Source organism: Heptranchias perlo, chromosome 33, assembly GCF_035084215.1.
Source record: "Heptranchias perlo isolate sHepPer1 chromosome 33, sHepPer1.hap1, whole genome shotgun sequence".
Taxonomy (NCBI): Eukaryota; Metazoa; Chordata; class Chondrichthyes; order Hexanchiformes; family Hexanchidae; genus Heptranchias; species Heptranchias perlo.
In genome coordinates this window covers 1,275,117-1,302,985 of record NC_090357.1, presented here as the reverse complement: position 1 = coordinate 1,302,985, position 27,869 = coordinate 1,275,117, and the positions used below count along the sequence as shown (strand labels likewise).

General features: G+C 45.4%; 1 protein-coding gene across 2 annotated transcripts; it reads right to left on the bottom strand.

Moving 5' to 3' along the window:
- Positions 1–331: 331 nt before the first annotated feature.
- c1qtnf5 (C1q and TNF related 5) lies at positions 332–15,020 on the bottom strand. Of its 2 annotated transcripts, XM_067970835.1 has the most exons (4): positions 11,699–15,020; positions 10,179–10,381; positions 5,735–5,977; positions 332–1,052 (listed from the first exon to the last, which is right to left on the bottom strand). In XM_067970835.1, the coding sequence occupies exons 3-4, from the start codon at positions 5,949–5,951 to the stop codon at positions 535–537; spliced, it is 735 nt and encodes a 244-aa protein (XP_067826936.1). In that variant the 5' UTR covers positions 5,952–5,977; positions 10,179–10,381; positions 11,699–15,020; the 3' UTR covers positions 332–534. The 2 variants fall into 2 exon arrangements, with proteins under 2 accessions (XP_067826936.1, XP_067826935.1); XM_067970834.1 differs by lacking the exon at positions 10,179–10,381 and having other exon boundaries at positions 11,699–15,019.
- Positions 15,021–27,869: the final 12,849 nt, after the last annotated feature.

The following is a 27,869-nucleotide window of genomic DNA, read 5'->3' as shown; positions in this document are numbered from 1 at the left end:
TGTGCCAGCTCTTTGAAAGAGCTATTCAATTAGTCCCAATCCCCTGCTCTTTTCCCATAGTCCTGCAAAATTTTCACTTTCAAGTATTTATCCAATTCCCTTTTGAAAGTTATTATTGAATCTGCTTCCACCGCCCTTTCAGGCAGCGCATTCCAGATCATAACAAGTCGCTGAGTAAAAAAAATTTCTCCTCATCTTCCCTTTGGTTCTTTTGCCTCCAGGTCTCCAGCTCCTTTTCATCTTTATACTGTCTGGGAGCTGAACATTTCCCCAGCACTGCCCAGAGGAATATCAGAGCCAATGCCAACACATTGTAAGACAAGGAAGTAAGTGAGGACAAAATAAGCTTCATTTTATAAACAGAGGTTGGGTCTGGTTTACATTTTAGAAAAACTGGATAGAAGGCGACCCTAAAGCTGAGGAAAGCCCTGTACAAAGATGCAGTAAATTTCTAATGATGACATGTGTTTAAAGTTCAATTTGAAGTAAAATACAATCAGTATGTGGTGCATCAGTGACCAGAAGTGATGGACATTAAACCAGGAAATGAGCATTTGTCCAGTCAGAATAGACTAAAAAGCCGGTGAAGGTGCTGTCTGTCTTTGCGCTGGAGTAAATCCCATTGTAGTCCCCCACCGCCACCTGCACCCACACCTGGTCCTCGGGATCCAGGCGGATGAGGGCTCCACCCGATAGTGAGACGGGTTTTGGCCAGTTGCCGTAGTACTGGAAGAAGGAAGAGACGGACTTGTTGTTCTTCATGATGTCGAACTGCAGACTGATCCTGTAAACGGTGGAGTGAACCACAAAGTAGTAGAATCCTGGGATCTCACAGGTGAACTTGCCTGTCATCGGGTCGTAATGCCGCTGCTCATTGTGTAGAACTACATCGAACAGGACTGGCTCCTCCAGCAGGGGGAAGATGCGGGTCTCAGAACGTTTCGCACTGAATGCTGAGTTGTAAGTAATCATGCCGTCTCCTTTGACTCCTTTCTCACCTGTTGGCCCAGGTATCCCTTTACTGCCCCTCTCCCCTACAGGGCCAGGTAAGCCTGAAAAGCAAAATCGGAATTTAGATCATTACAGTTCGGAGTATCTGTTTCTTTCCCCCTCCAAGGGACGAGACCGGCAGTGCAGTAAGTTAGAACAATGTCCTGTCTCACTCAGAACGAAGGTCTACATCCAGCCCAAGGAGGCTGAAGATTTTCTCTCTCTCGGGACTGAGTGCTACTCCGGGTTAGACTTTGTCCTTTCATGTCTGTGACTAAGGTGTTTCATAGAATGGTAGAATTTTACACCTCACTAGGAGAACATTCAGCCCATCATGTCTGTGCCAGCTCTCTGAAAGAGCTCTCCACTTAGTCCCATTCCCTTTCCCCCTTCTCTGTGCAATTTTCCTTTTTCAAATATTTATCCACATCTCTTTCAAAAGCTATTATAGGTTCTGCTTCCACTGCTGTTTCTGGTCAGGCATCTCTTGTCTTAACCTTCTCGATAAAAAATAAATTCTCCTAAACTCTCCCTTCATTTAAATTTATCCCCTCTAGTTACTGACTCATTGACCAGTGGAAATAGATCTCCTCTTAACCTTTTCTGCTCTAATGGAAAGAGTCCCAGTTTCTCCAGTCTCTCCTCGTAACTGAAGCCTCTCATTCCTGGGATCGTGCTGTGAATCTCTCCTGTACCCTCTCCACGACCTTGACATCCTTCCCAAAGTGGGGCGCCCAAAACTGGACACAATATTCTAACTGCAGCTCGACCGATGATGTGTACAGGTTTAGCATTACCACTTTGCTTTTGTACCCTGAAAAATCCCAGGATCCCATATACTTCATTTTTACAGCTTTAACTTGTCCTCCCACTGTGAAAGATTTGTGTATCTGAACCCCTGAGTCTCTCTGCTCCTTTTAAAGTTTTTCAATTTAGTGTATATTTCCTCTCCTCCTTCTGCCTCTCAAAATGTATCACCTCACATTTCGCCACATTAAATATCATCTGACATCGATCTGCCCCAACGTATCAGTCTGTTTATGTCCTGGAGTTACATTCAGCCCTCTTCACAGTAAACCCAGCTTCCTATATTTGCGTTATCTGCAAACGTTGATATTATGCCCCTGCACCCATTTATATATATTGAGTAAATCAATAGTCCTAACACCAACGTCCAGCCTGGACATATCCATTAACCGCAACTCTCTGTTCTGTCCTATAACTCTATTAAATTTGTCAGACACAACTTGCCTTTTACAGATTTGTGCTGGTGCCCTCAATTAACTATGTCTTTCCAGATGAGTAATAACTTTCTCCATATTATGTTTTCTTGAAGTTTACCCATCTTAGGCTCTCTAGCTACCTGGTTTATCCCTTTCCCTCTTTTCGAACAGTGGTGTTGCATTGACAACCCTTGAGTCCTCTGTTACAACCTTAATCCAAGGATGTTTGAAAGATTGTGTTCAGAACCTCTGCTATTTCCTCTCCGATTTCTCTCTATTATTCTAGGATGTAGTTACCAGAGCCCTGTCCCTTTTCCACTTTCAGTTCCACCAGTTTTTTCAGTGCTACTTCCCTAACTCTAGTTATCCCGTCTAACTGCTCCATCTCTTTAACCCTTTCATTCCCACTACCACGCTCTCCTCTTAAAACCAAAGCATAAGTCTTCCTTTCGTATTTTCGCCACAAAGTCACCAGTCTTTGACCAAAAAATATCCATTGACCAGAAAAGCCGTCATTGGTTTTATTCATAACCAAAACAGTAAATCAGGTATGCCTTCAGGCAGAGATTATTTAACACAAGTAATCGTGTGAAAGGTTTCCACTCTGTTGCCTCTATCTTCAAGTTGACAAGTGTTGGAAGATAATGAGTTAATCGGATTGGTTCTAGACTGTAACTTAATCCACGGATTCAGTTGATACCATAAACTAAAACGCCCAATAAACATACACCTGGGACTCCTTCACTGTCATGAAATCACTCAGACTCTCATCACTTCAAATTAAAAGTCTAGCTCCACCGATGGCTCAGTGAGTAAATGCACCCCCTGATGTAGCACTGAGCTGCACAGAGTCGGAAGGAGTCAGGTTGTGTCCCAGTCTGTGCTGAGTTGATATAATTGCTCTCATAGCTCACGGGCTAAGGGCAGGAAGAGTGAGCCTGTTCCCGATAACTGTCAGGTGACTCTTGCTGGAAAGTGCACACAAGTGGATGTTGGATGTGGGCTAGGACTGGGCTTGGCTGAGATGCAGCCCATAGACAAATAGTAGAAAGGAAAAAAAATGCAAAAATACTGGAAATCAGCAAGACAGTCAGCATCTGTAACTAGAAAAGGCAGGTTAAGGTGTTGGGTGTGACCCTTCATTAGAAGTGGGGAAGGGTAACATCTGAAGTCCCACAACCAGCCGAGATCTCTGTGCTCCTCTGATTCTGGCCACTTGTACATCCCTGATTTCCTTTACTCCACCATTGGCGGCCATGCCTTCAGCTGCCTAGGTACTAAGCTCTGGAATTCCCTTCATAAACCTTTCTTCCTCTCTCTCCTCCTTTAAGATAGAGAGATATTAATAGATTAAGTGAATGGGCAAAACTGTTGCAAATGGATTTCAATGTAGGCAAGTGTGAGGTCATCCACTTTGGATCTAAAAAGGATAGATCAGAGTACTTTCTAATTGGTGAAAAGCTCAAAACAGCGGAGGTCCAAAGAGACTTAGGGATCCATGAAAATAGATCAGTAAAATGTCATGGACAAGTACAGAAAATAGTCAAAAAGGCTAATGGAATGCTGGCCTTTATAGCTAGAGAACTAGAATACAAGGGGGTAGAAGCCAGCACAGACACGATGGGCCGAATGGCCTCCTTCTGTGCCATAATTTTTTATGATTCTATAAGTTACACTACAGCTATACAAAGCCCTGGTTAGACCACACCTGGAGTACTGTGATCAGTTCTGGGCACCGCAGCTTAGGAAGGATATATTGGCCTTGGAGGGAGTGCAGTGTAGGTTTACTACAATGATACCTGGACTCCAATTGTTAAATTACGAGGAGAGATTACACAAACTAGGGTTGTATTCCCTGGAATTTAGAAGATTAAGGGGCTCAATTGTTAATTTTAAATCTGAGATTGATAGATTTTTGTTAAACAAAGATATTAAGGGATAAGGGGCTAAGGCGGGTATATGGAGTTAGGTCACAGATCAGCCATGATCTCATTGAATGGCAGAACAGGCTCAAGGGGCCTCCTCCTGTTCCTATGTTCCTTAAAACCTACCTCTTTGACCAAGCTTTTGCTCACTTGTCCAAATATCTCTTTATGTGGCTCAGTGTCAAATTTTGTTTGATAATCACTCCTGTGAAGCGCCTTGGGACGTTTTACTACATTACAGGCGCTATATAAATGCAAGCTGTTGTTGTGGTTGAAATGTTAACTTTGCTTTACAGAGGCTGATGGACTGATCAGCTACATAATTCCAGCAAATGCTGTTCTTATTCCACTGTCAAAGACCCTGCCGACATTCGCTGTCCAAGCACACACGCGAAGAGTGGCCACCTGGATGAGGTAGTGGACGGGCAGCTGGTGCCTGCTGAGTCTGTGTCCCAACAAGAATCGGTGCCTTCAGCAAAGGAGAGGAGAAAACTGACCTTCCCCAACCTGAGAGTATGCGGCTGACTCTGTGAAAAGAGGCAAATGCAAATTCTGGGACTCAGTCCAAATAAATTGTACACCACCGTTTGAAAAGAAACAATGGGGATTTTTGATCAAAATCAAAATAAATTAGGTCCAGGATTGGTGTTCCGATTTCATTTAGAAAAAAAAGAAAATAAAATGACTAAGTTGCCCAGATCTCTCCTCCGAGGTCCCAGGCACCCCACCCCATCTCCTCTTACAGCTGAATATAATTAAGAACAGAAATGTTCTTATAAGCTACTAAACGCTTATTAAAACCCTGAACACATCCCTTAAAGGAGCATTGCCTTCAAGGGAAAAAGAAAGTGTTTGACAAAACTTTTTGTTTATGGGAGCAAGTCGTGATCTGTCTCAGCATCTGTGCATCCAGACAACACGATGATGAGTTGTGACGCGGTTTATGGTATTGTGTTGTGATGTGTAAAGAAAATAAAAATATCAGACTCTAGGATAGTGGCATCAGACTGAAGCTCCCCCATGGAATGGGCTGAGCTGAAGGAATAGAGTGTTCAGGAAATATTTCTATCAGAGGTGGCAATTATAACCAAAATACTGGAACAAACAGACTGAGACGAGGAGCATAGAGGGTTTGTGTGCACTCACATGGCTGACCATTACACCCTGCCCTGTGGTTCTGCCTCTAATCTGGGCGGAATACTCTAGGGAGGAAGGGTGAAGAGCAGAGCCCAGCTGTCTGGGAACACAAATCAAAACTGACCTCGACAACCCATTCTTTAGACAGTTGTGATTTTTTTGTTCTCCTTTCTCTCTTGTCCTGAAGGCACTGACGTACGCTCCATGGATGCCAGGAGTGCCTTACCCAAGCAGCCAAGACAATGAGCAGGCAATTCAGTCATGGGGAGGATCAATATTGTCCTCACACAACATCCAAACTTGCACTTACCAACAAAATCTAACTACTGTGAGGCTCTTTGGTTTGAAATTATTTCCTTCTTCTAGTTTGGTTACTGTTAGTAGCATAATCCACTCAGCATGAGCAGTGAGTCTAGCGTTCAGGAGCAGCACGAACAATCCTTAGTATTGAGCCATTACCTTGTTTTCCTGCATCCCCTTGCTCTCCTTTTACTCCAGGCAATCCGTCCCTCCCATATCTCCCGTCCCGCCCCACCAGCCCCGGATGGCCATTACGTCCCGGAGTTCCTGGAATTCCCGGATGACCAGAACAATATCTGGAAAGATTGTTGTCCTCAATGTTGGCCAAGGCACATGACAGAAACCAGAGCAACACGGATAGAATAACGGGGGTCATCCCGAGGCTAGGGGAGAAAATCCAACCTGTAGAGAAAAAAGGAATCACTGGTTAGGCCCCAGCTGGAGTATTGTGTCCAATTCAGGGCACCACACTTTAGGAAGGATGTCAAGGCCTTGGAAAGGATGCACAGGAGATTAACGAGAATGGTACCAGGGATGAGGGACTTCAGTTATTTGGAGAGACTGAAGAAGCTGGGGTTATTCTCCTTGGAGCAGAGAAGCTTATGGGGAGATTTAATAGAGGCATTCAAAATTCTGAAGGGTTTTGATAGAGTAAATAAGGAGAAACTGTTTCCAATGGCAGAAGGGTCAGTAACCAGAGGACACAGATTTAAGATAATTGGTTAAAGAACCAGAGGGGAGATGAGGAAACATTTTTTTACGCAGCGAGTTGTTATGATCTGGAATGCGCTGCCTGAAAGGGCGGTGGAAGCAGATTCAATAATAACTTCCAAAAAGGAATTGAAAAAGAAAAATTTGCAGGGCTATGGGGAAAGAACAGGGGAGTGGGACTAATTGGATAGCTTTCAAAGAGCACGATGGGCCAAATGGCCTCCTTCTGTGCTGTATGAGTCCATGATTCCATTTTAATTCAGACGCGCCCAGGTAACTTTTAAATTGCACAAATTGTATCACCATCTCCCCCAGTTTCCCTTGAGACTGATGGGGTGACGAGGTGAATGGGGTAATGGGTGAAAGGGGTGATGGGGTTGATGGGTGATGGGGTGACTGAATGATGGGGTGAATGGGGTTGATGGGATTAATGGGTGAATGGGGTGAATGGGGTGCACTGTATTCAAGCCAAGAGGAGACAGCAGTGAGCTAATTACTGGTTTAATCCTCTCCATTAGAATGCTTCACCCACCAGCCAGAGCAACAACTGAAAGCTCACCCTCCTGAACCATGGCACCACAGGTGAACAGCTTCATCCTCACTGTCAGCTAGGAGGGGGAGCACTGGCCTGGGAGGGAATGGGGAGTTGTGGGAGGAGTGTGGGCGGTGTGGGGTGGGAGGAGGGGGAGGGGTGTGTGGGAGGAGAGGGGAAATTGTATGAGGAGGAGGGAGGTATGGGGTGGGAGGAGGGGAGGAGGGTGTGGAAGGAGGGGGGTGTGGGAGAGGAGGGAGGTGTGTGAGGAGGAGGGAGATGTGAGGTGGGAGGAGAGGGGATATGTGAGGAGAGGAGGGAGGTGTGTGAGGAGGAGGGAGGAGAGATGGTGTGGGAAGAGAGGGGGTGTGAGAGGAGTCTGGGAGGAGAGAGGATTTGGGAGGAGGTGTGGGTGGGGCTTTTGTAGTTTCCTCACTTGTTGATAAATCGTCCTCTCATCTGCAGGATTACAATGTCAGGGAATGTCTGAGCTTGTCATATAACTAAACACTAATTCAACGACTCATGCATAAGGCTGGTGGGTTTGAGCAGAAAGCTCCAACAGGACCAGTAACTGCACAGAGCAAGTGTGCAGTTACGCCGTCTGAACTGGAGGTCAGGAAATGTCAGCAGGGGACTAACTTCTGGACACTCACTGTAAACACTCACTGTAAACACTCACTGCAGACACTCACTGTAAACACTCACTGTGGACACTCACTGTGGACACTCACTGTAAACACACACTGTGGACACTCACTGTGGACACTCACTGTGGACACTCACTGTAAACACTCACTGTGGACACTCACTGTAAACACTCACTGTGGACACTCACTGTAAACACTCACTGTAAACACTCACTGTGGACACTCACTGTAAACACTCACTGTGGACACTCACTGTAAACACTCACTGTGGACACTCACTGTAAACACTCACTGTAAACACTCACTGTGGACACTCACTGTGGACACTCACTGTAAACACTCACTGTGGACACTCACTGTAAACACTCACTGTAAACACTCACTGTGGACACTCACTGAGGACACTCACTGAGGACACTCACTGCGGACACTCACTGCGGACACTCACTGTAAACACTCACTGTAAACACTCACTGCGGACACTCACTGTAAACACTCACTGTAAACATTCACTGTGGACACTCACTGTAAACACTCACTGTGGACACTCACTGTGGACACTCACTATAAACACTCACTGTAAACACTCACTGTGGACACTCACTGTAAACACTCACTGTAAACACTCACTGTGGACACTCACTGTGGACACTCACTGTAAACACTCACTGTGGACACTCACTGTGGACACTCACTGTGGACACTCACTGTGGACACTCACTGTAAACACTCACTGTGGACACTCACTGTGGACACTCACTGTAAACACTCACTGTGGACACTCACTGTAAACACTCACTGTGGACACTCACTGTGGACACTCACTGTGGACACTCACTGTAAACACTCACTGTGGACACTCACTGTGGACACTCACTGTAAACACTCACTGTAAACACTCACTGTGGACACTCACTGTGGACACTCACTGTAAACACTCACTGTAAACACTCACTGTGGACACTCACTGTGGACACTCACTGTAAACACTCACTGCGGACACTCACTGCGGACACTCACTGTGGACACTCACTGTAAACACTCACTGTGGACACTCACTGCGGACACTCACTGCGGACACTCACTGCGGACACTCACTGTAAACACTCACTGCGGACACTCACTGCGGACACTCACTGTAAACACTCACTGTGGACACTCACTGTGGACACTCACTGTAAACACTCACTGTGGACACTCACTGTAAACACTCACTGTGGACACTCACTGTGGACACTCACTGTAAACACTCACTGTAAACACTCACTGTGGACACTCACTGTGGACACTCACTGTAAACACTCACTGTGGACACTCACTGTGGACACTCACTGTAAACACTCACTGTAAACATTCACTGTGGACACTCACTGTAAACACTCACTGTGGACACTCACTGTGGACACTCACTATAAACACTCACTGTAAACACTCACTGTGGACACTCACTGTGGACACTCACTGTAAACACTCACTGTGGACACTCACTGTAAACACTCACTGCGGACACTCACTGTAAACACTCACTGTGGACACTCACTGCGGACACTCACTGTAAACACTCACTGTGGACACTCACTGTGGACACTCACTGTAAACACTCACTGTGGACACTCACTGTAAACACTCACTGTGGACACTCACTGTGGACACTCACTGTAAACACTCACTGTGGACACTCACTGTAAACACTCACTGTGGACACTCACTGTAAACACTCACTGTAAACACTCACTGTGGACACTCACTGTAAACACTCACTGTGGACACTCACTGTAAACACTCACTGTGGACACTCACTGTAAACACTCACTGTGGACACTCACTGTGGACACTCACTGTAAACACTCACTGTGGACACTCACTGCGGACACTCACTGTGGACACTCACTGTAAACACTCACTGTGGACACTCACTGTGGACACTCACTGTAAACACTCACTGTGGACACTCACTGTGGACACTCACTGTAAACACTCACTGTGGACACTCACTGTAAACACTCACTGTAAACACTCACTGTGGACACTCACTGTAAACACTCACTGTAAACACTCACTGTGGACACTCACTGTAAACACTCACTGTAAACACTCACTGCGGACACTCACTGCGGACACTCACTGCGGACACTCACTGTAAACACTCACTGTGGACTCACTGTGGACACTCACTGCGGACACTCACTGTATAAACACTCACTGTGGACACTCACTGTAAACACTTACTGTGGACACTCACTGTGGACACTCACTGTAAACACTCACTGTGGACACTCACTGTAAACACTCACTGTGGACACTCACTGTAAACACTCACTGTAAACACTCACTGTGGACACTCACTGTAAACATTCACTGTGGACACTCACTGTAAACACTCACTGTGGACACTCACTGTAAACACTCACTGTAAACACTCACTGTGGACACTCACTGTGGACACTCACTGTAAACACTCACTGTAAACACTCACTGTGGACACTCACTGCGGACACTCACTGTGGACACTCACTGTAAACACTCACTGTAGACACTCACTGTGGACACTCACTGTAAACACTCACTGTGGACACTCACTGTAGACACTCACTGTAGACACTCACTGTGGACACTCACTGTAGACACTCACTGTGGACACTCACTGTAGACACTCACTGTAGACACTCACTGTGGACACTCACTGTAGACACTCACTGTGGACACTCACTTAATGCCAGTGGCACCGAACCCCAGGAAGGAAGTATTCAATGTCTTGGGAGAGAAGGGGCAAAAGGGGAGGTGAATTGGTGGGTGACTTGCTCCACACTCCTGTCAGCCAACTCAGGATGTTCTTGACAACTCTTTGGAAAGAGATTATTTTGTTCCCCTGTTGGAGGACAGGATGGGCAGGACAGGGAGGTGGAGGCGAATCTAAAGAGAAAAAGCAAAAAAACAATAAAATCCTTTGACCTAAGATATTTCCGGTGCCATCTGATTAAACCAGTAATGACCTTTGTCTCACCCCACAGGATGCCACTCGAACTTTCACATGAGAAAAAGTTGCGACATCAAAACAAGCCGCCCGTCACACTGACCCGGGACACAGGACAGGGAACAACTAGGAGATTGAGTGTCTGTTGCAGGTTAGGAAACTTCTTGTGAATTTAAGGTGCTCACAGCCTCAGGCTCAGCCTCTCGATCGGATCTCATTGGTTTGCAGCTACCTCGTGGCCTCTCTCATGTAATCCAGATGTTGGTGTATCCTTGGCTGTAAATCCCTTGTGGTTCCTTCATTATGTTTACAACTGCAGTGGTGCCCCATTGACAGCTGGCACATACAATGCTCTCCCAGCACACAGTGGACCCAGGACCTGCCCTCTGGATATGATCAGCTGCCCAGTCAGTGGGAGAGGGACCCAGTCTGTACGAGGAAGTGTTTGTCAGACCCCTGGGGTTGGGGAAGAGCTATGTGTCACGACAATGTTGTACACAAGCGATGCAGTGATACGTTTGTCCCGATTTACACCATTGCATCACGTGTTTAATTGATTGTCAAACAATATTTTATGATAGCCGTGCCCCTTTTATTTAAAAAAAGTGCAGGCTGGGCTCTGAGTTTTGCTCTTTACTCCGCTGTAGTGTTTGGGAAGTCTTGTGATCAAAGCAATCTCATTTCTGTTATTATAAACCCAAACTGGCTTCAAACCCAAACAGCAAATGTTCCCACTGCCAGAACTGGAGTTCATGAGAGTTTGGTAAACCATTTTATTCATCTGTTTACAAACACAATACAGTGAGACACATCACACTCAGACAGTCCATCCTGTCATCCACTGACATCATCCTGGATCAGCTTCCACTTTACCCCTGAAACTAAAATAGTTTTCCAAACATTCTTCATGAAGCCAGTCCCTCTCTAAAATCCCCTTACTGTTCAATGAAATGAGAGTCCATGTTTTAAATTTGCTCCATGATCCCAACTCTCTGGTTACTGTGAAATAAAACAGATTTACTGGATGGGAGTCCATTTAAGGAACAGTTACAATCTCTCAGACTGCAGGCTGGGGTCTGTGCATCCGCAGAAAAACATTTTGAATCCAACTCATCGCCAACATCTGGGGCTCTATCTTTAACAGCTGGAGCGTGTTCAGGAAATGCTCGGATTGTTAATAAGGTTTAACGTTCCATTCCTTCATTCCCTTGGAAAACTAAGAGACACCCGTTTAAAAAATACATGAAATAACTCACCGTGAAATGTGAAATATTTTCTATTTCTGTAAGACGTAAAACTGATCAATGATACTGGCAGCCTGTGTCAGTGTGGATCTATGCAGCCCCTCCGTCTCCTGGTCACACTGCCCCAACACTGAGCTCAGTTCAAAGGGAATAAGAACAACTCTCCTACTCACAAGCTTTGACTCCAGGAGGAAATGGTTAGTGCGCTTAGAGGCAGAACCAGGAACAGCAGGACAAGAAAAGACACAGGACTGGGAACAGAACGAGAAAAACACAGGACTGGAAACAGAACATCAGCTTCCACATGTACGCTGACGAAAACCTCACCTCCCTCGACCTCTTCACTATCTCTCATTTGTCACGCTGCTTGTCCGACATCCAGTACTGGATGAGCAAACATTTCCTCCAACTCAGTATTGGGAAGACCGAAGCCATTGTCTTTGGTCCCCGCCACAAACTCCGTTCCCTCGCCGACTCCATCCCTCTCCCTGGCCACTGTCTGAGACTGAATCAGACCGTTCGCAACCTCGGCGTCCTATTTGACCCTGAGATGAGCTTCCAACCCCATATCTGCTCCATCACCAAGGCCGCCTATTTCCACCTCCATAACATCGCCCGTCTCCACCCCTGCCTCAGCCCATCTGCTGCTGAAACCCTCATCCATGCCTTTGTTGCCTCTAGACTTGTCTATTTCAATGCTGTCCTGGCCGGCCTCCCATCTTTCACCCTCCATAAACTTGAGCTCATCCACAACTCTGCTGTTTGTATCCTAACTCGCACCAAGTTCTGTTCACCCATCACCCCCTGTGCTCGCTGACCTACATTGGCTCCTGGTCTGGGAACACCTTGATTTTAAAATTCTCATCCTTGTTTTCAAATCCCTCCATGTCCTCGCCCCTCCCTATCTCTATAACCTCCTCCAGCCCTACAACCCTCTGAGATCTCTGCGCTCCTCCAATTCTGGCCTCTTGCGCAGCCCCGATTTTAATCACTCCACCATTGGCGGCTGTGCCTTCAGCTGCCTCGGCCCTAAGCTCTGGAATTCTCCCCCTAAACCTCTCCGCCTCTCTCTCCTCCTTTAAGATGCTCCTTAAAATCTACCTCTTTGACTAAGCTTTTGGTCACCTGTCCTAATATCTCCTTATGTGGCTCGGTGTCAAATTTTGTTTGATAATCGCTCCTGTGAAGCACTTTAGGACGTTTTACTACTTTAAAGGCGCTATATAAATGCAAGTTGTTGTTGTTTTCAAAGGAAGACTTCGGAGGATGATCAGTGTTAAATAAAACAAAACAGATGTTCAAAGGTGTTCTATAAATTCTGTACTCACTCTTGTCTAAGCATTCATAGAATCACAGAAAGGTTACAGCACGGAAGGAGGCCATTTGGCCCATCGAGTCCATGCCAGCTCTATGCAAGAGCAATCCAGCTAGTCTCACTCCCCTGCCCTATCCTGTAGCCCGGAAATTTTTTTCCTTTCAACTACTTATCCAGTTCCCTTTTGAAGGCCATGATTGAATCTGCCTCCACCACACCCTCGGGCAGTGCATTCCAGATCCTAACCACTCGCTGTGTAAAAAGGTTTTTCCTCATGTCACCTTTGGTTCTTTTGCCAATCACCTGAAATCTATGACCTCTGGTTCTTGACCCTTCCGCCAATGGGAACAGTTTCTCTCTATCTACTCTGTCTAGACCCTTCATGATTTTGAATACCTCTATCAAATCTCCTCGCAACCTTCTCTGTTCCAAGGAGAACAACCCCAGCTTCTCCAGTCTATCCACTACTCTCTGTTTCTTGTCCCTTAACCAATTCTGTATCTATGCTGCCACTGCCTCCTTTATTCCATGGGCCACAATCTTGATGATAAGCCTATCATGTGGCACTTTATCAAATGCCTTTTGAAAGTCCATATACACCACATCAACTGCATTGCCCTCATCTACCCTCTCTGTTAGCTCATCAAAAAACTCTATCAGGTTAGTTAAACACGATTTGCCTTCAGTCCCACTCAGAGGAAGGGATGAAGGTTAAAATTCTCAATGCAGCCTGGTGGGGTGAGAAAGTGAAGGGCTGCAACACCCTGACAGACTGGAACCCACCAAAAAAAAGTTATTTTATTTCAATGAAATATTCTGGTTTTATTTTTTCTGTATCTAAGTTAAATTTGTTGTAGTAATTTTATACAAGATGCAGATAATCTGCACTGAGTGGATGATTACATAGCGTATGGAAGTGTGGTTCTCAGACTATCTTTTTCTTTACCATTCCCCCAATTCTCTTCCCTCTTATCCTGAAGGTGATGACTTCTTGAGTACCTCCCCCAAGTCATCACGCTTCATGTGTGACCCTATTCAGTGAGTGTCAGCAGGCTGCTCAACCGTGGTGGCATCACAGCCAAGCTAAATCCGGTCCTCACTGAGCAGCCACAAGCTTACTTTCTAGTAGAAGTCACTGGTATTAATCAGGAGCAGGGACCCTGGCTGATTTCTATCCCCTCTCCAGTGCAAGGATACTAAGTTCAACCTGAGAACGTCAACTGCTGCCCTGGCTGAGGTTAGCGAACGCCACACCGGCTGGGTGGCAAACCTATGACCTTCCTGATACGTGTGGCTGAGCAGCGCACTGTACATTCATCTACTGAACTTTGCACCAATTGTTTTCAGTCTCCCGAGTGACACAGTGGGGGTAAATTTAACCTAACCTGCCTGTTGGGAGACTGATGGGATTGGGTTCAACGCTGGTTTGAAATCGGACGGGGTGTAAAACCAGCGTTCCACCCGATGGTGTCGTTTTCCCAACGGGCAAGCTAGGTTCGAATTCCCCCCACTTGAGTCAGCTTCTCCCGGGTTACAGAAACAGTCACCTCATTTACCCAGAGTCTGTAAACCTGTGATGTCGTTATAACTGCAAATCATGTCCATGTTTAAGAAAAATTAAAACGGTTCCTCGAAACCCCCTTTGCCGTAGTTTGTGCTGCTTCAAAAAACAAAATCACAATTCCTGCAATGTGAATGTTCCCAATTGTGGCGGCTGTGACATTCCGTTCTTGCAGTGATCTGTGCCCAGGAACGAGGCCAACCGGGAGGTTACGGTGTGTCTGTAAATCTGAGCTCCATCATCACAGCCTTGGTCTTATCGAAGGAAGAATAAAACTCCACGTGGTGGGAACTTAAAAAAAAAAATTCTAAGCTCTTCACTTTTACTAGGAAATGCGTAATTCTGGTTTTATTGAGGCTCGGTCATGCGGGCTCTCAGACGCCGGTGGTATCGGAGTTGCAATTATAACAATTTATTTTTCCTGTTGTTAATGTGGGCAGGTATGGATTGGGTCTGTGTGTTATTCTATCCAACTATGGTCTCACACATTCAATGGGGTCATCAGAGTCTGGGAAAAGGTTACAGTTGAAAGGCCACATTATGCCCAGGGACTCAAGTGAGTGTTGGCACCGTTTCTCAGCGGACAGGCAGAGGGACTGGCAGGGGGGCACTACCCCACCATCCCGTGTGCATTTGGGCACAAAGATGCTGCAGGTTAACAGACGGAGATTCTCATAACACACCAACCCAGTCAGGAGCTGTAAGGAATGAAAGAACAGATTGTTAGTGTTGGGACATCCAGGTACCAATAGTTTAGAACAGAGGAATGATTAGTGCTGGGACCTTGTTAGACTGGATCAATACCCAACCACCCAGCAGAAAGTTGGCAAGAGTGGAAAGGATTTCTGGTAAAGAGACTGTCGGTAACAGACTCCATGACACAGTGGCTGGGGCTGTGTCATCCTCCTCCATCAGAAAGGATTTGGATAAATATCTGGTTGGGAGCAGGATCTTACCGTCTCCTCGAATCCTCACAGCACAGAAACAGGTCTGTGCCACCTAGAATAATCCCACTTTTCTACTCTAACTCATTGTTTACTCGGACCCTGAAACTTTGGAATTCCGCAGCTCCCTCAGTCTCCCCTTCCCCCTACAATCTACAAGCCAAGCTTGGTGTCACCTAACTGCGGCTTGGTTTATCACATCTACTCTTTTAAACCCTGCTTTCATCCCGAATTATAGGTCTTATCCTGTTTTTCAAGGGACTGGATGCTCCAGAGCTGCTGAGGCTGATCTGCTCCCCTACACTGAGAGAGGGGACCGTGTTGTCTGTGAATGGCAGCAGATGGAGGTGTGAAGATGGAAGAATATTTTGGAGTTTTGCTTGATTGCCTTTGGGTATTGGGGAGTATTTATGCAGAAGTTTCCTAGAGGAGAATAAATGATTGGAGTGGAGTCCGTGACGGGATATCCACGGCATGTGGAAAGAGTGGGATAGATGGGCTGAATACTCTTTCCACATTCCATACTTTCTTAGGTAATAAAGCTGCAAGCTGTTGCAACATCGAGGTTATGTTACTAGGTGTGTGACGGGACAGAAGTCCCTCACAGCTCATTGCTCACAGTGTGATATAATTTCAGTATATTTAAGGAATCATTTCCTCTTGCAATGGTCTCACTGTATTTCTCACAAATGGACCTTGCCCCCTGCAAACCGAAAACTCTGTAGGTTTTTTGTCACTGCAAAGACTTTGTGCCCTTTAGGACTCACACAATCCTAGATTGCTAATGCCCACTGCATTTTATTTCTCTCCAAGGTGCACAGTTGAGCTGGACTCAGGTTCAAAATTAACCAACTAAATATATTTACAGAAGTTAAACAAGTCAGACAAATAGAGCATGGAACATTCCTGCCACTCCACGGCACAGTCCATGGCACACTCAATGGCACAGTTCATGGCACACTCAATGGCACAGTCCATGGCACACTCAATGGCACAGTCCATGGCACACTCAATGGCACAGTTCATGGCACACTCAATGGCACAGTCCATGGCACAGTCCATGGCACACTCAATGGCACAGTCCATGGCACAGTCCATGGCACAGTCCATGGCAGGTTACACTGGAGCACCAGTGTCTTACACTGAGAATTCTGCTTCAGCAGCGAACTGTGATATCAGCAGATATGGTGGGCATAGCTGTGTCCATTCACCTTGTAGTCCTTCAGGATAGAAATAGCATTTCGCTGATCTGGAATTCCGAGCCAGATATTGGGGAACGAAGTCTCATTGTAACTGAGGCCTTGACACATCTCCATCTCAATCTTCTCACATTCGGATTCTGGGAAACAAGAGCAAAATATTCATGACATGTTCTGGATAAATCAGAGTTTCATGGGTCGTGGGGCAGCTCCATAAATCACTGTGTTCACCCTCCCCCCCATGGCTCGGTGGGTATATGTACTGCCGAGTGTGGTACCGTCCCAGAAAGATACCAAGTTCAAGCTGTGATCTGTGCTCAGTTTACTGGGGCAGTAGTTGGTGCTATAACTGGGGAACATTACCAGCCTCAGATGCCTACCATGGTTGAATAACCTTATGACACTGCCTAGGCCAGATAAGATGAATGGTCACTTGTCCAGAGTGCCGGAGGATACCTGTGGTGGTGCTGAACTATTCAGACCAGAATGTCCCAATTTCAATCCCCAGCACTCTGCCCCAGCAAGGAGTCATTAGATGAAGGGAGAAAAGGGCAAGGAGAATTTGGGGAGGGGGAGAGAATATCCCCATATTTTCAGTTTCCAAGAAGTAAAGGATCTCAGGCCTCACCAGACAATTACATCAAGAACATTAAAAAAAATTTTTTACAATTATATTCTTATCAAAGTGCTACTAGAATCCACTCCCTGAGTACACTGCATGTCAGACTGTACAATCACACTAAGGTTACATATTGGAGACTAACGTTTCCCCATCGCCACTCTGCTCCTAAAGGCATTCGTAAACAATTTTACAACACCAAGTTATAGTCCAGCAATTTTATTTTAAATTCACAAGCTTTCGGAGGCTTCCACCTTCCTCAGATGAACGTTGTTGGAAATTTCCAACATCGTTCACCTGAGGAAGGAGGAAGCCTCCGAAAGCTTGTGAATTTAAAATAAAATTGCTGGACTATAACTTGGTGTTGTAAAATTGTTTACAATTGTCAACCCCAGTCCATCACCGGCATCTCCACATCATGCCTAAAGGCATTGACACCTTGCTGGGAAGCAGTTCCAATGGGGCAGTGGATGTCCTCCGGTAACTCACCTAAATAGCCATATTTCATGTGCGAATAATCTATTTCAACATGGGGGCATCACATCCAAACTTCATTCTGTTTTCACCTGACACTCACACAAACAGACTCTCGAGCAGGAGTCGTTGGGTGGTGATCAGACGCCAGAAGTCCTGGCTGATGTTTCCCTTCTCTACCTATGGGTGTTAAGGATATAATGGACCTACTACAGCCCCAGAGGAGATCAGGTAACTCAGAATGGACTGCCAATTGAACCTGGGACCAGCTGGTCTGAATGGCTCAGGAACCACATCAGTAGTGATTTACCCACTGAGTCATGGCAGGTATTGTATTCAGTGAGTGGCTAGTGTAGTCAGTTAGAATCATGACCTTTCATCTTTGGGCCCTGGGGTTGAGCCCAGCCTCAACTGATGGGGTGGAAGTCCCTCACTCCTTTTGGGTTTGCCAGTAGTCTCAGTCCACTTCCAACCAGCACAAGTTTACAACATAAGCAACTTGATTGCTCCATACATTTATCTAACGAGATACATTAGTAAGTACAGAACCAGAGGACACGACCTGGGCTTGAAGGGAGGTATCTTTCAAAACTAATCTGCGGAAACATTGTTTCAGTGAGCGAGTGGCCAATCTATGGAACAGACTCCCTGGGGAGACGGTGGAAGCAGATAGTATTGATTCATTCAAATACAAATCATATAGATTTCTTTCAGAAAATAACAGTTTTGGGATACAATATATGAGTAATTTGAGACTTGACATTTGGTACGTGTAACATGCTGGAGAGGAACAAGTGACTTTGGACCTATGGTTCCCAAGGGTCTCCACCACTGGGGGATTTCCTTGCCTCATGTCTGGGTCTGTTGAAATTAATAGAGATTGATTGCTGTGATTAGTCAACAACTAATTATCGTTGCATCATGCGACTACCAGGATGGTAGAAGGTGAACTAGATGGACCTCGGTCTCTTTTTGTTTAGCAATTCCTATGTCCCTATAGGTAGCTGTGTGTCATGGTCCCACTTAACCCTCCCCATTCGCAGGCTCATACCATAAGGCCGGTGCATGACTCCACTGCAGTTCATCTCGTCACTTCCATCCGAGCAGTCGTACCAGCCATCACACACCCACTGCATCGCTTCACACTGCCCATTTAAACAGGTGAACTCATAAGGGCTGCACGTCTCTGAGAGAAAGAAGGAATGAGGAAGAATGATTAGGGTGAGTAATTTAACACAGTGTGACATCCTGCAAATTTCTAGAGTTACTTCATGCAGCGCAATTTGCTGCCCAAGTATCACAAATGTGGATAGAAAGTGCTGGAGGCAGAAACAATGTTGGATTCTGAGCGGACCTAAGTGATAACAAAACACTAACCCTGAGAAGGGGGTTGGATGCACCACAAGGGGCTGATTCAAAGGAAAGGAGAGTTGAATTTTGATTTTGTATCTTTGCTCCTCTGACTCTTTGAACCTTGGAGCCATATAACAGGGGTTAACACCCACGAGTCATCAGGTGGTATATTCCTGGTTTCACTGCTTGTTTGGTAGAGGCGCCCAGCTGACATAGAGGACTTTTCTAGTGAATGCGGAAATTAGAGCAAGAGTTCGTGCAGCCCCCTGCCCAAGGCTACTGGGGACAGGTCACCTGCCCAACCTACATTACATAAGTGACTACACGTCAAAAGTACTTAATTGGCTGTAAAACACTTTGGGACGTCCTGAAGTCGGGAAATGCTCTATATAAATGCAAGGTCCTTCTTTCTTCCTTTCTTTCTTTCCCTTCCTTCCTTCGTTTCTTCCTTTCCTTCCTTCCCTCCTTCCCTCTCAGTTGTCGAATGGGAGGAGCTAAGAAGGAGATGGAAAAATGAAGAGGGGAATTGATGGAAAAATAAAGGGAGGTCAAAAGTTTAAAACGGAAGCAGGATCGCATAGAAATAATGGTAAAACACAGCAGTGTTCAAATCACAGTAAGAATATTTAATCCCTTTTTCCACCTGGGGAAAATGCTGTGAAATGGCAGCGTGTGGAATCGAAGCTCATGGTCCCTCACACAATGCTTTGCTGATCTCCGCTGGTGTATGGTACATCACAACTTATCCTCATTAATGCAAAGTACAACAGTATCTCTCACATGTAGATGAACAGATATTAATAATTTAAATTGAAAATAAAGTCTGCACAAATTGGCATTGATGTGCCAAGTGAACGCTCCAGGGCATTAGCCCATATGGTACGAAGGGTCAGGGCATTGAGTTGGAGACCAGCTCCCCCAATCCATCCCAGTCAGTTGTACAACAACAACAATAACAACAACTTGCATTTATATTGCGCCGTTAACGTAGTAAAACGTCCCAAGGCGCTTCGCATGAGAGATTATCAAACGATCCACATAAGGAGATATTATGACAGGTGACCAAGGTCAAAGAGGTAGGTTTTAAGGAGCATCTTAAAAGAGGAGAGAGAGGTAGAGAGGCGGAGAGGCTTAAGGAGGGAATTTCAGAGCTTAGGGCCTAGACAGCTGAAGGCACAGCCGCCAATGGTGGAGTGAAGGAAGTGGGGGATGTGCAAGAGGCCAGAATTGGAGGAGCGCAGAGATCTCGGAGGATTGTAGAGCTGGAGGAGGTTACAGAGATAAGGAGGGGCGAGGCTGTGGAGGGATTTGAACACAAGGATGAGAATTTTAAAATCGAGGCGTTGCTGGACGGGGAGCCAATGTAGGTCAGCGAGCACAGATGGGTAAACGGGAACACAGAGAGGAGCTTGGATGTTGCACAGTGCAGGAAGAAAGCAAAGCAAATCAAGAAAGAAAAAGCTTAAAAAGAATGAATTAATAAATAAAGATCCAAGAGGCTTGTTTGAGCGGAAAGGACAGGCCAAGAATCAGCAGCATGTCTTACCCTCGCTTCTGTTCAACGACCGGTAGGTAGCAAAGAATCCCACGTCTGATTCTCCCTCATCAGCCACAAAAAGAACCAACATCTCGTGTCGGGGGGATGTTTGAATTGGGGGGAGCGAGTCCCCACAGTATCTTAAAAAAAAAAGTGCCAGTAATACTTGGTGCTTTCTATTCCTGTTCCTTTGCCGACCTGGTCTCATGTAGCTAAGAGTTCAGGCACACATACTGCCCCCCCCATCCCCCCCGTCCCCTTGTAGCTGGCCGGCAGGAGGCTCCTGGGACCACCCAGGCATCACTCTCCTCTGATTATCTCTCCCGCACCCCTTGGCTGTAAGACAGGGCAGCCTCTACTCAACATGGTTCAGGTGAGGACTGGAGCAAAGTGCACCTCAAACCCTCCCCTTGTCCCATATGATGCTGTGTGTTAGTTTGCTCACGGTCACCCCATTCCCAGTCAGATAGAGGAGACTCTCCAGATGGGGGAGGTTTAAACCTGCGTCCCAGCGGTGAATGGTCATTGTTATATTGCACTGCACCCATTAATTCCACCCTGTGGGTATTTTAAGAACATTACCTGCCCATGAGGCTGCTGGGACTGCTGCTAGCTCGGTCATGCACCTCCACAAAGTCATACCGACAGTCCATGGAGGATTCCAGGCTGAAGTTGTGGAACAACAACTGGACTACGTGACCCTGAGGGATTGAGATGTGCCACACACACACCTATACAACAACAGAACACAGCAATTAGTGGACAACATGGTCTGTGTAAAATTATACCGTTAACTTGTCAAGACTCCTTCACTCAGACAATTCTAATTATTACTTACATGGGGAAAGGGATAAATAGACAGCTAGACATAGAGAGAAACTGCTAATGTGGTCTGTAGGTGCATGGATTGCTAGGGCTCTGTGGTTAGATGCATACAGGTCAGCAAGGACCCAAGAAAGAAAGAAATAACTTGCATTTATATTCTCAGGTTGGCAGGCTGTAACTAGTGGGGTGCCGCAGAGATCAGTGCTTGGGCCTCAGCTATTTACAATCTATATTAATGACTTAGTTGAAGGGACCGAGTGTAATGTATCCAAGTTTGCTGACGATACAAAGCTACGTGGGAAAGTAAGCTGTGAGGAGGACACAAAGAATCTGCAAAGGGATATTGACAGGTTAAGTGAGTGGGCAAGAAAGTGGCAGATGGAGTAAATTGTGGGGAAATGTGAGGTTATTCACTTTGGTAGGAAGAATAGAAAAACAGAATATTTTTTAAATGGTGAGAAACTATTAAATGTTGGTGTTCAGAGAGACTTGGGTGTCCTGGTACAAGAAACACAGAAAGTTAACATGCAGGTACAGCAAGCAATTAGGAAGGCAAATGATATGTTGGCCTTTATCGCAAGGGGGTTGGAGTACAAGAGTAAGGAAGTCTTGCTGCAATTGTACAGGGCTTTGGTGAGACCACACCTGGAGTACTGTGTATAGTTTTGGTCTCCTTATCTAAGGAAGGATATACTTCCTTTAGAGGTGGTGCAACAAAGGTTCACTAGATTAATTCCTGGAATGAGAGAGTTGTCCTTAGAGGAGAGATTGAGTAGAATGGGCCTATACTCTCTCAAGTTTAGAAAAATGAGAAGTGATCTCATGGAAACATATAAGATTCTAAGAGGACTTGACAGTGTAGATGCTGAGAGGATGTTTCTCCTGTCTGGAGAGTCTAGAAATAGGGGGCATAGTCTCAGGATAAGGGTTGGACATTTAGGATTGAGATGAGGAGGAATTTCTTCACCCCGAGGGTTGTGACTATTTGGAATTCTCTACCCCAGAGGGCTGTGGATGCTCATTCGTTGAGTATATTCAAGATCGATAGATTTTTGGACTCTAAGGGAATCAAGGAATATGGGGATCGGGCAGGAAAATGGAGTTGAGGTCGAAGATCAGCCATGATCTTATTGAATGACGAAGCAGGCTCGAGTGGCCGTATGGCCAACTCCTGCTCCTATTTCTTATGTTCTTAAAACGCCTTTCACAACTTCAGGATGTTTGAAAGCGCTTTACAGCCAATGAAGTAATTTTGAAGTGTAGTCACTGTTGTAATGTAGGAAACACGGCAGCCGATTTGCGCACAGCAAGATCCCACAAACAGCAATGAGATAAATGACCAAATAATCTGATCTAATAATGTTGGTTGAGGGTTAAATATTGGCCAGGACCTCAGGGAGAACTCCCCTGCTCTTCTTCGAATAGTGCCATGGGATCTTTTACATCCACCTGAGAGGGCAGAGGGGCCTCGGTTTAACGTCTCATCCAAAAGATGGCATGTCCGACAATAAAGTGCTGAAGTGCCACCCGAGATTATGTCTTCAAGTTTCTGGAGTGGAGCTCTGATTCAGAGGGGAGAGTGCTACCACCAAGCCAAGCCTGATACCCAAGTTCAATCCCAGGTCTGTGCTATGATAGCTAATCTTGGTTGAGACATTATAATTGGTCTTGGTACCTCTGGGGTGGTGGTGGGAGAAGCAGCCATGTTCCTTTTCCTCATTAGTATCCACCAGCCCCAGATGGAAAATGCTCCTGTGTTAACATCAGGTGAGGATTCGATGGTAGCTGAGTTGTCATGCCTCCCATAGTCAAATAGCATGCGAATGCTCACAGTCTAGGGTCACACTTGGTTCTGGTAGCAGAGGGCAGTGAGCACCCATGGAACTATGCCCCAATAAGAGTCAGTGCCTTCAGGAGAGAAGGGGAGAAAATTGGGGGGCTGGGAAATTGCTAGACAGACAGACACAGATAGTGTAGATAGATGGGTAAATAGAGAGAAACAGAGAGTCAGATGGGCACAGAGTAGAAGTGAGGCAAAGTATTGTTTTTATCTTTCCATTTAATCATATATCAGAATTTACTAGTAATGCAGCCACTGTGCTGACCACACACATACCAGACTCAACAATGTGCATTAATCAAACGCACATGAACATCTGGAGTTTCTTTTAGTGGCACAGCCCCTGTTACAAATCACCTCATTCTGTCGTAGAGAGTTTGTTTATGCCTAACATCTCCTGGTTGCTCCCCTGATGCTCAGTTGTTAGGGACAACTTGTAACTGAGCTGTACAGACCACAAGAGCCCAGATTCAATCCCCAATCTGTGTTCCAGTGGTTAATCTCAGGCATTACAATCGGCCTTGGCACCTAGATTAGAGGCCCACCTTTGCTACATTCACAGTCAAATAGCTGCCAACGCTCATTGTATAAGCTCATAGGCGTCAACCATGGCTCAGTGTAGCACTTTTGCCACTGAGACAGAAGGTTGTGGGTTCAAGTCCCATTCCAGAGACTTGAGCCTATAATAAAAGCTGACACTCCCAGTGCAATGCTGGGGGAGTGCTGCACTGTCAGAGGTGCTGTCTTTCAGATGAGATAAACCAAGGCCCCGTCTGCCCTCTCAGTTAGACGTAAAAGATCCCACAGCACTATTTCGAAGAGGAGCAGGGGAGTTCTCTTCGGTGTCCTGGCCAATATTTATCCCTCAACCAACATCACTAAAACAGATTATCTGGTCATTATCACGTTGCTGTTTGTGGGATCTTGCCAAATTGGCTGCCACGTTTCCTCCATTACAACAGTGACTACACTTCAAAAGTACTTTATTGGCTGTAAAGCGCTTTGGGACGTCCTGAGGCCGTGAAAGGCGCTATATAAATGCAAGTTCTTTCTTTTAGATGAAGAATGGCTACATTAGATGAGGTGCCATCAGGACTGGTGCTGATTGGTCCAGCCCCAGGAGAGGAGGGGATAAAATTGGAGAAAAGGATGGAAAGCTGGGGATTGGTCTAGAATTGTGAGGTGCTGCAATGGTCGGTCTGGGGCTGATGGACAGTAGAGTCAGACTGGGACATTGTCGGGTGAAAGATCAGATTTTATTAATGATGAACTAGCTTGTGCCATGTTTACGTACCTGCCTGTGTGGATATGGCTCAGGGTGTTTGGGAGTTGCCAGAGATCCTTCCAGAGTGGTGAGAAGCCCTCCACAATCTAAACAAAGCAACAGGAACACCAGGAATAAGTTGTCGATTCACAGCACCCCTGGAATCTGTCATCAGGGATTTTGGTACAGAAAAACTTCATTATATTTTAAAAAATCAATCAGCAAAATTAAAGATGGCCCTGAGTCTTTACAACGTCACGGGCTTTCAATTTTGATCAGGCAGTTGATTTTTCACCCACTCTGCATTAATGATTAGCCTTAAGATCACGAGTACCCGCTTCTGGACCAGTCTGACATTCCCATTCACTAGACCAGATGTCCTTATGGTCTCTGAATGAGACTGACGATTTCAGGGGAGAGTTTCCACCACATCACTCCCAGTGTGGAGCTGAACCCAACGGGAGCACGTATGAGGAGGTCGCACATCTCCATCCCATGGGGAACAGAACTTGGCGGGCTAGGGGCTGGGGAGTGGAGGGGGAGGTTAAGAAGCTTCCTGAGCGGTGCAGCTCCACACCGGGTGCGCCGAAGTCGAAAAAGTCCGTTTTCTTGCCAATCGGCCTTGGAGAGCTGGTACCTGAGGGCGCTCCTGGATGGAGCCTTCCGCCGAGATCGCGGATCAATTCTGGATGGAATACCATGGGTTCTGAACAGTTACACAGTGAGTAACCTTACCCTCAATAAACAGTGACCCTGTACAGTTACACAGCAAGTAACCCTTACCCTGAATAAACAATGGCTCTGTACAGAAACACTGACCCTGAATTAACTATAACTCTGTAGCTACACAGCGAGTAACCCTTACCTCTAAATAAACCCTAACTCTGAATAAACTCTCAAATTGGCAAAGGTAGTCTGGAGGACGAATTCATGGAATGCATTCGAGATAGTTTCCTAGAACAATACGTCATGGAACCAACCAGGGTACAGGCTATTTTAGATCTTGTACTGTGTAATGAGACAGGGTTAGTTAGTAATCCCACAGTAAAGGATCCCCTGGGAAAGAGTGATCATAATATGAGAGAATTTCACATTGAGTTTGAGAGTGACGTACTTAAGCCAGAAATTAGAGTCTTAAACTTAAATAAAGCCAATTACATAGGTATGAGGGGCAAGTTGGCAAAGGTAGATTGGGAAATTAAATTTCCAATTATGACAGTAGATAAGTAATGGCAAACATTTAAAGAAATATTTCAACATTCTCAAGGAATATACAGGGAATTAGGGGTTACGGGGAGTGGGCAGGAAATTGGACATGAATTTAGATTTGAGGTTAGGATCAGATCAGCCATGATCTTATTGTAAAGAATCTTACAACACCAGGTTATAGTCCAACAATTTTATTTGAAAATCACAAGCTTTCGGAGACTTTCTCCTTCGTCAGGTGAATGTACCTGACGAAGGAGAAAGCCTCCGAAAGCTTGTGATTTTCAAATAAAATTGTTGGACTATAACCTGGTGTTGTAAGATTCTTTACATTTGTCAACCCCAGTCCATCACCGGCATCTCCACATCATGATCTTATTGAATGGCGGAGCAGGCTCGAGGGGCCGATTGGCCTACTCCTGCTCCTATTTCTTATGTTCTTATGTAATTAAAAACTCCATGGGAAAAGTGATTCATCTGTGGCTAACTAAAGAAGCTAAGGATAGTATTAGATTAAAAGAAGAGGCCTGTAATGTTGCCAAGAAGAGTGGTAAACCTGAGGATTGGGAGAGTTTCAGAAATCAGCAAAGGATGACCAAAAAATTGATAAAAAAGGAGAAAATAGAATGAGAATAAGCTAGCAAAAAATATAAAAACAGATTGTAAGAGCTTCTACAAGTATGTAAAAAGGAAGAGAGTAGCAAAAGTAAACATTGGTCCCTTAGAGGCTGAGACAGGAGAAATTATAATGGGGAATAAGGAAATGGCAGAGATGTTAAACAAATATTTTGTATCTGTCTTCACAGTAGAAGACACAAAAAGCATACCAGAAATAGTGGGGAACCAAGGGGCTAATGAGAGTGAGGAACTTAAAGTAATTAATATCAGTAGAGAAAAAGTACTGGAGAAACTAATGGGACTAAAAGCCAATAAATCCCCTGGACCTGATGGCCTACATCCGAGGGTTCTAAAAGAGGTGACTGCAGAGATAGTGGATGCATTGGTTATGATCTTCCAAAATTCCCTAGATTCTAAAACAGTCCCAGTGGATTGGAAGGTAGCAAATGTTGCCCCGCTATTCAAGAAAGGAGGGAGAGAGAAAACAGGGAACTACAGGCCAGTTAGCCTGACATCAGTCGTCGGGAAAATGCTGGAATCCATTATTAAGGAGGTGGTAACAGGGCACATAGAAAATCATAATATGATTGGACAGAGTCAACATGGTTTTATGAAAGGGAAATCATCTTTGACAAATTTATTAGAGTTTTTGAGGATGTAACTAGTAGGATAGATAAAGGGGAACCAATGGATGTAGTATATTTGGATTTTCAAAAGGCATTCGATAAGGTGCCACAGAAGACCATTAAAAGGGGTCAGGGGTAATATATTAGCATGGATAGAGGATTGGTTAATGGACAGAAAACAGAGAGTAGGGAGAATGGGTCATTTTCACGTAGGCAGGCTGTAACTAGTGGGGTGCTGCAAGGATCGGTGCTTGGGCCTCAGCTATTTAAAATCTATATTAATGACTTGGATGAAGGGACTGAGTGTAATGTATCCAAGTTTGCTGACGATACAAAGCTAGGTGGGAAAGTAAGCTGTGAGGAGAATGCAAAGAGAGTGCAAAGGGAGTATAATGTGGGGAAATGTGAGGTTATTCACTTTGGTAGGAAGAATAGAAAAATAGAATATTTTTTAAATGATGAGAAACTATTAAATGTTGGTGTTTAGAGGGATTTGGGTGTCCTGGTGCAAGAAACACAAAAAGTTATCATGCAGGTACAGCAAGTAATTAGGAAGGCAAATGACCTGTTGGCCTTTATTGCAAGGGAGTTGGAGTACAAGAATAAGGAAGTCTTACGACAATTGTACAGGGCTTTGGTGAGACCTCACTTGGAGTACTGTGTACAGTTTTGGTTTCCTCTAAGGAAGGATATACTTGCCTTAGAGGCAGTGCAACGAAAGTTCACTAGATTGATTCCTGGGATGAGAGGGTTGTCCTATGAGGAGAGATTGAGTAGAATGGGCCTATACCCTCTGGAGTTT

Coding starts and splice junctions, on each gene's coding strand:
- c1qtnf5 (XM_067970835.1), bottom strand. CDS start 5,951: ATGACCCCCGTTATTCTATCCGTGTTGCTCTGGTTTCTGTCATGTGCC. Junction 1,053..5,734: donor AGGGGATGCAGGAAAACAAG/GTAATGGCTCAA, acceptor TTTGCTTTTCAG/GCTTACCTGGCCCTGTAGGG.